Source organism: Otolemur garnettii, unplaced genomic scaffold, assembly GCF_000181295.1.
Source record: "Otolemur garnettii isolate 467f Iridium unplaced genomic scaffold, OtoGar3 scaffold00060, whole genome shotgun sequence".
Classification (NCBI taxonomy): Eukaryota; Metazoa; Chordata; class Mammalia; order Primates; family Galagidae; genus Otolemur; species Otolemur garnettii.
Genome location: NW_003852455.1, coordinates 5,636,691 through 5,648,539, shown reverse-complemented (window position 1 = coordinate 5,648,539; position 11,849 = coordinate 5,636,691). Strand labels below are relative to the sequence as shown.

Sequence of the window (11,849 nt, the reverse complement as noted above, 5' to 3'; positions counted from 1 at the left end):
ATTGTTGTTTGGCGGGCTCGGGGTGGGGATTCGAACCCGCCACCTTAGGTGTATGTGGCTGGCGCCTTAGCTGCTTGAGCCACAGGCGCCGAGCCGTCACTTGGGGTTTTGAAGAAAACTTTAGCAACCACTTGGTGGGAATACAAAGATAAAACTCGGGAATCTATTCATTGGACGCTCAGACTAAATCTTTTGGCTTCAAAGCACCATTCCGTAAAATTGATGCCTACAACATAGTAGGTTTGTGAAGTTGGTTGCATTTGTGGGCATTTTAAAAATTATTTATAATAACTTGTGTCAGATAAATCTTATGGAAAGTTTTATTTATGTCCAACAGTTCTACCAATGTGAGTAAAAATTGCCCTAATTCCCCCCAGCTACCTTTCTTTGTTGCTTTCAGTATTCCTCTCACCCCTAATCGTTTACCCTGTCAGATGGAAATTTCTGACTCAGCCATTTTCTCTTTTCCAATAAGTTACCCAGTGACTTTGTGGTCTCTGATAATGTAGATGGTCTGAGATATTAAAGCAGTACATCTGATTTGAGGACTTACACTATCTCAGCATTTTCAAAACCCACTTTCTTGCAGTCTGGTATGTTTGTGGTTATTTATGACATGTCTACAGGCCAAACAAGTGGTTTAGGTTACGGGGTTTTCATTTAACTTTGAATGTGGGAGATTAGGAAAAATAAAACAAAACTCTAGATCAATTGCATCAGAGTGAAATGTTAGGATTAAATTAGTTGTTTTGCTTTTTTAAATGTTTCTTTATTGTGCTTAGCCTTATGTATTTATTGAAAGCGTGTTTATGTGTGTTTTGGCATATATTTAAAACTGATGCTTAGTACCCTTCATGTCAAAACTATTGATGATATCTGTTACATAATTCAGTGCTACCTTTTTAAATTCCCACATGATAACTGAGTTTACTTTTATATTTGGTACTAATAAAACATTTATTTGCAGTACCTGGCATTATTTCTCCTTTCTGATAATGAGAACTGAGCAACTTTTCATATATATCCCGTCTTGTATTGGTGCTTGGGAAGATTACAGACAAATTTGGGGCCTTATGTGGACCATTTTTGTTAGCATAATTTTTTCATAAAAAGCAAAACTTTCATTCTATAAGCTTAAAGGAGCAATATAAATTATCCATCAATAACACGTTGGTACTACAACTGCAACTGACTTTTTGGGTAGTATTTGTTGCCTCACTGGATTCAGGGTTTTTTTTGTTTTGTTTTCTTTTTGAGACAAAGTCTTTTGAGACAAAGCTCAGGCTAGAGTGTCATGCCATCAGCCTACCTCACAGCAACCACAATCTTCTGGATTCAAGTGATGCCTCAGCTTACCAAGTAGCTGGGAGTACAGATGCCCGCCACAATGTCTGGCTGATTTTGTCTGTTGTTAGTGGGGAGGGGGAGGTGTTGTCTTGCTGTAGGTGTCCACCTCCTGAGCTCGGGTGATGGTCCTGCCTCTGCTCCTAGAGTGCTAGGATTATAGGCGTGAGCTACCACACACTGTTTAGATGCTTAAATTAGAATAAAGACAAACTCATTTTTATCATAAAATATTGTGAAAATGATTATAAAATTTCCCTTAATGGAAATAAATAGGAAGATATAGACGTATTCAAAAAGGAAAATAATACGCTTTTTTTTCAGATCCTATAAATCTTTTGCCTTTTACAAAAGGAAACTACATTGTGATCTTGTAGTATTACATCTTAGGATTCTGATGTTGAGTCTTTCTAACACTTCCTAAATTTAATTTAAGTTGGAAAGCCAAGTATTTCAGTTGTGGTCAAAGTGTACTTTAGAGAGGCTCACTGATGAGCCCTGAGTTTTGTCTATAACGGTGAGTACTTCTAGGACTTTACCTGTGCCTTAGCCCAGATGGTGTGCTACACAGATGATCATCTACAGGGTGGATAAAATAGACTTGAGTGTCACAGGTCTACAGAACACCCCCACATATCTCTAGAGCGGTGGTTCTCAACCTTCCTAATGCTGTGAACCTTTAATACAGTTCAAAGGGGTTGCAACCCACAGGTTCAGAACTGCTGCTCTAGAGAATGTGAGTGCCCTGAGTCTGAGCTAGGACTGGTTGGTGACTATGTAGATTGGCAGGTTTTGTCCTATTGATGACCATTTTACCTGTAGTTACCTGAAAAGGAGCTAGGTTGAAAGGAAGTTGCCTTTCTCTGGGTGAAATATTTAAGGAGTCCAGATCAGTGCTTGGATAAAATAAGGCTAGATTTGACAACCTCTAAAACCCTTTTTGATAATCATTGTCTATAGTTTTAGGAAAGTGATAAATCAGTGAGGATCTTTTTATAAATAGTAACTGAAATGCAGAAATACTTGAGGAATCTTGGGTACCGGATCTATCATGTAGGACTGTTGTTATTACCAGAGATAGTTACTTAGTGATAAAGATCTTGATACCCTGACAGTTGGTGCTCTAACTGAGATGGTGTCTTTAGCAGATCACTTAGTTGGAAGAATTTTGTAGAGGATCCTGAATTTTACTATTGTGGTTAAAAAAAGTAACATTCTATTTTTCTGTAATGTTTATTGCAGGATAATTAACCCTGAAAATGTCTTGTCTTCTATTCTGAGATTTTTCTCTTTGCATTTATATTATTTTATTTGGTTCCATCAACCTTGACTTATTTTGTCTATTCGTTTATTTGTTTATTTATTTATTTACTGACGAGGTCTTCCTCTGTTGTCCAAGCTGGAGTGCAGTGGTGGAACCGTAGCTTACTGTGGCCTTTAATTCCTTGGCTTTAGCAATCCTCCTTCCTTTTTTTTTTGAGATAGAGTCTCACTGTGTTGCTGTTGGTCGAGTGCTATAGCATCACAGCTCACAGCAAACTCAAACTCTTGGGCCTAAGCGATTCTCTTGCCTCAGCCTCCCAAGTAGCTAGAAATACAGGCACCTGCCACAATGCCTGGCCATTTGTTGTTGTTGTTGTTGTTGTTTAGCAGGCCTGGGCTTGGTTCAAACTGACCAGCCCCAGTGCATGTGGCTGGCGCCCTAATTACTGAGCTATGGGCACCAAGCCAATCCTCCCTCCTTATCTTCCTGAGGAGCTGGAACTGCAGGCGTACCCTACCATGTCTGGCTGATTTTTAAATTTTATTGCAGAGGGTCTCTCCGTATTCTTCAGGCTAATCTTGATTCTCTTGGCCTCAACCTATCCTCCTCCCTTGGCTTTCCAGAGTGCTGGATTACAGGTATGAGCCTGGCCTCAATTTACTTTATACTTAATTTATTAGGTTATTAAATAAGAAATGTCCAATTTTCTTAAATACGGTATTTGAACAGCTCAAATCTCTGACATTTCACTTTGACATTTCTTGTTTTTATTTTTTAAATTTTGAAAGTACATCAGTTTTTAAACAGACATTTTGGCTGGTGATTATTTTTCACTTTTTGTAAAGCAGTTTTTGTGAAACTATGTATAAATCAAATATTCGTGTTGGTTTTGAATATGAGCTCCATCATGGAACCAGTGCAGCACAGACAGCTCGAAATACCAACCAGTGAAGTGTTTGGGAAGGATGTGGCTAATGAATGCACAGTACATGGGTGGTTTGACAAGTTCCATTCTGGTGATTTTAATCTTGAAGATGTGCCATGAGGGCAACCTGAGACCAAGGTGGATAAAGACCTGAAAGCTGTAGTGGAAGTGAATCTAGCTCTCAACCTACACATGAATGAATAGTAAGTTTTGATGTTACTGTTTAAAAGATATTGGACCATTTGAACAAATCAGCAAGGTAAAGAAGCTGGTAGATGGGTTCCACGTGCATTAAACTAGCCTCAGAGGAGACATCTTCTGACATTGTCTTGAAGCTTGCCTTTCTTTGCTGTCAGACGTAAACCACCATTTCTCTACTGTATTATGTGTGACAAAAAATGGATACTTTTTGACAATCATAGGTGTTTGACATGGTTGGATAAAGATGGAGAAACACAGCCCCAAACCAAATATTCATCTAAAAAAGCTAACTGTGTCTGTTTGGTGATCCAGCACTGGTATTATCCACTCCAGCTTCATGAAGCCTGGTTATTCCATTACAGTGGGCGTCTGTTGTAACCGATTGGACAACATGATGAGGACGCTTGGGATTAAGCAGCTGAGACTGGTCAATAGAGACAGGTCAATTTTACAAGGTAACATTGTCACAACAAACAGTGCTGCTCAGATCCCAGAAGGTGAGCTTGGATTGCTCCGTTATCCACCATGTTCATCAGACCTCGCACTAACTGACTGCCATTTCTTCCAGGATTTGGCCTACTTCTTACCAGGAAAAATATTCAATTCTCAACAAACTGTGGAAAAGGCCTTTCCTGATTTCATCGCCACTTGCTCTCTAGGCTTCTTTGCTGCTGGAATAAACCAGCTACCATTAAGGTGGGAAAACAGTGTTGATAGTGTAGGCTCATACTTTGATTAATTGTGCTGCTTCTTGATTGAGATATAATAAACTAAACTTTTGATTTGGAGTTGGACGTTTTTTTTCACTAACCTAATGTTAACATTCTCTAATTCTTAGGACTTTTAGGCAGCCTGCAACCACAGAGGACTTATGAGGACATGGGCAGTTTTCTCAAACCAGTGACTGAGGAGACTAGTTCCAGATTCTGCGCATTCATTCCTGCCAGCACCTCAGCACATATGGCATTTCTTTGAGTCAAAGTGCTACGAATATTCTGACCACCATATTGGGCATTTAGCTGAACAAGCCTGTCTCTATGTAAACACACATTGTTCAGGATACCAGACTTTCACATTGGCTGTGCCACTTATTCAGTTGTCATTTTGGGCGTGTTATTCCAAGTTTCAGAGCCATCATTTCTTTATAAATTGAGTGATATGTTTAATTATGGGACCAGTAGTTGATCACCTGCCAGACTATACCACCTTTCTCAATATTCTAGGATTCTGTCAGGTAATATACTCGCCTATTATAGTATGTCTGAAATTTGGGGTGTAGAAATTTACTGTCATTTGAGGTAGTATTGCTAAACATGTCACTCCTTAGATTTGTTTTTTCTAAGCTGAAAGATGTGGATGATTCAATATGCTGGAAATGTGTGGATGGAAGAACACAGTATTTCATGGTACAGCAAGTATACTAGCTGAGGAATTGTTCTCAGAAGCCCTCCTGCAAATGTTTATTTGAAAATTACTGTCTCAGACACTGGAATAAATGTTAGATAAATTGATCCCTAAGATATTCCCTGCCTTTCATGGTCTAGAATGTATGCTGGGGAAGAGACGAATAAAATTTTTATAATGTGAGTAGTGCTACAGGACTGTCTTGCATACTTCATGCTGTGGTAGCACTGAAGGAGAAATATTCATGAGTCTGCTGGGTGTGTAAGGGAGTCCTTTGGTTTGGTTTTGATTATCATGTAGGATTGGATTGATAGATGACATTTGATGGGGGTCTCGAAGCTTGATGATTATGAATTTTCTAGATAGTGGAGGAGGTGGATGAGTGCTTCTGGCAGTAGAACAGAGTCCTGTCCCCTGTCTGTGTAATGATGACTACGCTTCCTCCTGATCTGCAAGACTTTCCCATTCTCTGTGCTCTACACCCGCAACTAAAACCAGGCAACCAAAAACAGAACCAAGAACCAAGAACCATAAAAGTCCCCAAACAATTGAGATACTGCTTACTGTTACTTAATTCCTCAAGTATTTGTTCAAAATATGGAATGACTGTCTTTCACAAAGGAATTACAGAAATCTGTGTATATTGTGTGAACAGTCTAGTAAGGAGGATAATTATACTAAGGATAGTGACCACAGGAAGGTGGATCTGATTTAATTGTATTATGGCCCTCTGTTCAGAAAGATCATCTATCTCCTAGACAAATGGCTTATTGGAAAGAACAGGATTTGGAGACTTGATCAGAAAAGAAGCCCCACCATTGTTACTTTGACCAGGAGCAAAGTAAATGAGGATGAAACACCTGTGTAGTTTACTTAGCATCAGCCAAAATCAGCCACGCTCCACCTTGTGTCATACTATCCTTGGGTTTTGTTAATTTCAAAGAGATGAAAATTTTAGGACACTAAAAGTAGAGAATAATCAAAGGTTTCAGTTACCCTTTGTTCTAGCACATTAATCACCAAACGTTACTTAGATATTATTCTTTTTGTTTTCAGCCATCTGCCTGAAAGTTGGGAATATCAGTTGTCAGAGTGACTAGCAGTTCAGAACTGTTTGCTGTTTGGGGGCTTATAGGGTCAAATGCTTGGGAGTGTCCACAGTTTATAGTTGAGCATCTTAAGAGGTCCCAGTCTGTTCCTTTGGCCACTGAGGGTGGTGAGGGTGGGGAATTAGTTTCCGTGATGGTGTTGGTGGCGGTGATGTTGATATTATCTTGGTCCTTACATATTATCTTGGTCCTTATATAAACTTTGCTATGGCTGAGAATGTAGAGGATTTGTCATTATAATAAGATTTATTCATTTTTTCTGAATTCCGTTTATTTCTACTCAGACAATTTTATTAGAACTTTAAAGAGAAAAGACTCTACTATATGGGGACATTTCTTTTGTAGGGCTAAATAGAGGTTTACATATAATATTTCTTGGTTCAAATTGTCATTAATGTCTCTTATACACAGTCTAAAATTTGTTATTGTCCTCATAATATTAAAATTTATTATTTCTGAAAGGAAGGAAACTCAATTGACGTTAGAAGGCAGGCCAGTGGGATGAGGGCAGATGATGAGGTCCCAAAGGGAAATTTTCCTCAGAATTTCCCACTGCACTCACTACCTAGGTTTTCCCCTGTAGGTTACCTATGAAATGCTTTGAAAAAGGAAGAAACTTTTTTTTTTTTCTTAATGGGCAAGTTTAAGGTTTTAATCTGAAAACCCTCATATAAAATTGCTGTTTGGTTTAGCTTTTAGCAGCTTGCTCTGAGCTCTATCAGTGGCTCTTGTTTAGTTTTACAGGAGTAAATACAGGCTGTCTGTGGAGCTGGAGGTCTCTCTTTGGGAGATAATGAGGCAAAGTGAAGTACATCTCATCTTTTCTTTTTTAGGACCTGGAATGCACTTTCTGAATACATGTACTACCTTTACCAAAATTTAATTTTATTCTCAATTTCAAAGAACCTAATGCCCATTTGTGTTACTTTACTTTAATTCATTTTTAGTAATACCACTCTTTTCTGACAAACTGAAACACATACCTATTTCTTCTGGGAGTATTTCTTATTGCAGAAAATTTTGGGGCGAGAACGGGTAGATATTCATTAGTTGATCTTGCTCAATTCACTTACCTTCTCTGAGCTTTGGTCTCCTCATAAATGAGGATGTTGATAAAACCTTGACCTTCAGGTGGTTAGGAGGAATAAATGTGAAAGTATATTGTAATCTATAAAGTGCTACATAAATGTCAGTATGTTTATCTGTTTTTACCAAACTTTCTCAGGACAAAATGTGTTCCTGGAATATCTTTGTTCCTAGAGGGTGTTTTCAAGTGTAGAGAACAAAGGAAAGCAAGCATAATTCCTGCTTTTAAAGTTCATCTGCCACTCACAGCATTTACATAAAAAGAATAATTCACAAAATTCCACCATTTTATAAATGGAAAAATAGGCACAGTTGAAAGAAATAGTCTCTAGTGAATGTATTATTCAAGAATTTTTGTGGGTGGGATCTTGTAAAGCTTGAGTCATAGGAATTGTGTTTTCAGAAAGTATTGGAGTGTGGGTAAGAGAATGGTGGAAGAGGAAGGACTTTCTCACGTCTTTTTTAAAGCACTGGGAATGTGTGCATGATTTGCATTTAGTAAAATGTCCCTCCTCTGTTTTTTAGTCACCAGTTAATGCGACCGGGAGCTCTGTAAGTTCAGTGACGCATCTTGGGTGCTTTGTTCACTTGGATATGCTCAATAGCCAGAGAATCTATATCTAAACCCTTAAGTTCAGCTTTACTCTCTAAGTTTTTAAGCATGTGCTGTAAAAACTCAGCACTCTTTTGGGGCTACTGACCCTGTGTCCCAGGCCCACTGTTTGGCCTGGGCATATCCCTACCAACTCCACTACTGTAACGTCGGAATGGTACACACTGTTTCTTTAAAGGGATATCCTTCAGGTAATTGGTGGCTTTTTGTACATGCATACCCTTGATGACCTGGGCAGTTTCACATTTGTTCTTAAAGTGAACATGAAGATTTGAGCCTTTTGACTTACATGACTTTGTGGGGTTTTCTGGGTCAAGTGAATAGCGAACCACCTTCACAGATCACCTCTGGCCACTTAAAGGAAGAGCTCATTTACTTTTTTCTTTGTGGAAAGCTGAGGCGATCTTAATCAAGTGTCATTAATGACTAAGAAAAAATTTTAAATACTAATTTACAGGGCAGGTGGTGGCTCACACCTATAATCCTAGCACTCTGGGAAGCAGAGGCGGGTGTATTGGTTGAGCTCAGGCGTTCAGGACCAGCCTGAGCAAGAATAGGACCCCGTCTCTGCTAAAAATAGAAAAACTAGCTGGGTGTTGTAGAGGGCACCTGTAGTCCCAGCTACTTGGGAGGCTGAGACAAGAGGATCACTTGAACCCGGGAGTTTGAGGTTGCTATGAGCTATAACACCATGGCACTCTACCTAGGGTGACAAAGTGAGACTCTGTCTCAAAAAATAAAGTAAATAGGCTCGGCGCCTATAGCTCAACCAGCTAAGGCGCCAGCCACGTACACCTAAGGTGGCGGGTTCGAATCCCCAGCCCGGCCCCGCCAAACAACAATGACGGCTGCAACCAAAAAATAGCCGGGCGCTGTGGCGGGCGCCTGTGGTCCCAGCTACTTGGGAGGCGGAGGCAGGAGACTCGCTTGAGCCCAGGAGTTGGAGGTTGCTGTGAGCTGTAATGCCATGGCACTCTACCCAGGGGGACAGCTTGAGGCTCTGTCTCAAAAAAAAAAAAAAAATAAATAAAGTAAATAAATGGTATTTTAGAACTCCAATTTGTTAATGTTGGGCTGGAATTCTAGGGGCCATTTACATCATTGACATTCAGTATGCAGATTTAGTCTAGTTCCTACTAATTCCCAAGGGGTGGGCAGATGAGGGTGTTACCTGGGAAAGGAAAGCAAGTCATTTTGTAGCTCTGTTTCTTTAAAGCCCCCACAGTTACTAGAAGGGGAGTGGGTTGTGTCTAGAGCTGTAGGAATAAAGTTGGCAAGGAGTCGTACCTGAAAAAAGGCACGTGAGGAGAAATAATAAAGAGAAAATAAGCATAAGAGAGTCCTGGGAAGCAAAGGTAAGACAAGTAAAAATAAAAGACTTAATGCTTGGTTGGCTTGAGATGGAGCACCGTAGCAATTACCAGATTATCTTTTCTGTAAACTGTGTACCAGGAATGCCTATGGAATAAAGAACCAATTTCTCAGGAAGGCACACAGAGCCTTTCCTCACCTCTTGCTGGGATTCCCTTTGGTGCTTCTGTATTTCTGGCACAAACAGAACTCCAGGACAGCCTATGCACTTTTTGTCTTTGTGTCTTTTTTCATAGTTAGTCCTGTGCCAAGAATATGTACCACTTTTGCCCATAGGAATTTTGACCTTCTTAGAGACCTATTTCATATGCTAAGTACTTCAAGATTCTTGATATACTCTGCTTCTTACACCTACCCCCGATTCATAAAAGGCATAACTGCTCTAATGTTTATACCTTCAGAGAATTTACTACACATCTTTAGTACGTTTATCAAATTATATATATATTTTTTATCTTTCTATCATTTTTACTTCTTTAGTGGCTTGGAGATGACTTATTCATCCTGAAACAGCTCAACACATGTTTATTGAATAAATGCGTAAGTTTATAAGTGTGTAATAAATGCCATTTGTGTATGGTAGGGTGGATCCACAACAGAGTGAAAATCATTCTTCTCTTCAAGGAAATGGGTGGGAGATATTTATGTAAATATGTCAGTCCTCCCCATTTCTGATATCTGCTTGCTTAATGCAAAATAATTCACTGTATACTTACATGTAAATTCATGCATACGTGACGTGGTTCAATAGTATTTAATTTTATTTCACTTCACTGACTGGCAGACTTGCCTTAAGCAAGTCTTTGGGCACTGTTTGTTACAACGGCATAGCATGTGGTTGCCTCATGTCTCTGAATTACACTGTGGTAATTCTCCTAATATTTCAAGCCTTTTCATTGTTATTATATTTCTTATGGTGATGTGTGATCAGTGATCTTGCGTGTCAGTATTACAATTGTTTCGTGGTGTCATGAACCACATCCATACTGGATAGTGAAATCTAATATTTTCTGTTCTGTGTATTCCACTGACTAGCCCTTCCCTTGCCTTTCTCCCTCTTCTTGGATCTTCCTATTTTCTAATGCATAGCAGTATTGAAATTAGGTGCATATAACACTACAGATGCTTCTAAATGTGTGAGTGAAAGGCAGAGTTGCAGGTCTCTAGTTTAATTTAAAAAGAAAGGATTAAGCTTAGTGAGGAAGGCATGTCAAAGGTGGAGACAGGCTGAAGGCTAGACCTTTTGTGCACAGCTGTTAGCCAGGTTGTGAAAGCAAAGGAAATGTGTTGAAGGAAATTAAAAGTGCTACTCTAGTGAATACTCAATTGATAAAAAGCAAAACAGCCTTACTGATGATAGGGAGGAAGATTTAGTGATCTGGATTGAAGGTCAAACCAGCCAATACACTGGCTTAAGCCACGCCCAATCCAGAGAAAGTCTCTTTCTCACTTCAGTTCTGTGAAGGCTGAGAGAGGTAAAGAAGCTGTAGAAGAAAAGTTGGAAGCTAGCGGAGATTGAGTCATGAGGTGCCAGGAAAGAAGCCATTTCTGTATCATAAAAGTACAAGGTAAAGCAGCGTGTGTTCATGTAGAAGCTTCAGGTCATCCAGAACACATAGATAATAAGATCATTGAACACTAAACAGACAGTGCAGATAGAACAGCCTCTATTGTAAGAAGGTGCCATCTAGGACCTTGGTAGCTGAGGAGGAACAGTCTATGCCTAGCTTCAGAGCCTCAAAGGACAGGCTGTCTTGTTAGAGGTTAATGTCGCTGATGACGTTAGGTTGAAGTCAATGCTTGTTTACCATTTCAAAAATCCTAGGATCTGTAAGAATTACACTCTGTCTACGCTACCTGTGCTCTAAAGAGAACAACAAAGCTTGGATGGTTTACTGAATATTTTAAACTGACTGTTGAGACCTACTATTCAGGAAAAGGAGATTCCTTTCGAAATGTTGCTGCTTGTTGACAATGCACCAGTTTGCCCTGGAGCTCCGATGGAGGTACACGCGAGATTGATGTTGTTCTGTGTCTACTCTCACAACATCTGTTCTGCAGCTCATGATCAAGCAGAACTTCCAACTTTCAATTTTTATTAAGAAATAACTTTTTGTCAGGCTGTTTCTGCCATAGTGATTCCTATGGGCAACTTAAACTGAAAACATTCTGGTAGGAGTCAGTGTTCTAGATGACATTAAGAACATTTGTGATTGAAGAGAGCAGATCAAATATCAACATATACAGGAATTTGTAAGAAGTTAATCCCAACTCTCAGGGATGACTTTGAGAGGTTCAAGACTTCACTGGAGGATGTCTCTGCAGACCTATCTGGTGGAAATAGCAAGAGAACTAGAATTGGAAGGGAAGCGTGAAGCCTGAAGATGTGAATTGCTACAGTCTCATGATAAAACTTGACCTGATAAACATTTGCTTCCTGTGGATTAGCAAAGATAGGAGTTTCATGAAGTGGAATCTACTCCTGGTGAAGATTGCTGTGAACATTGTTGAAATGGCAATGAAGAATTAGAT

At 39.4% G+C, this 11,849-nt stretch overlaps 1 protein-coding gene across 3 annotated transcripts in view; it reads left to right on the top strand.

Annotated features, from left to right (window-relative positions):
- CCDC50 (coiled-coil domain containing 50) overlaps window positions 1–11,849 on the top strand; it is a 77,791-nt gene that overhangs the window by 24,280 nt on the left and 41,662 nt on the right. The window contains exon 1 of one of the 3 annotated variants that reach the window (XM_023514829.1): window positions 9,828–9,857. The exons of the other annotated variants lie outside the window; for them this stretch is intronic. Coding sequence (XP_023370597.1) covers window positions 9,854–9,857 — 4 coding nt within the window. The 5' untranslated portion in view covers window positions 9,828–9,853. Of the gene's footprint in view, window positions 1–9,827; window positions 9,858–11,849 lie in introns of those variants that run through there. 3 annotated transcript variants of the gene reach the window in all.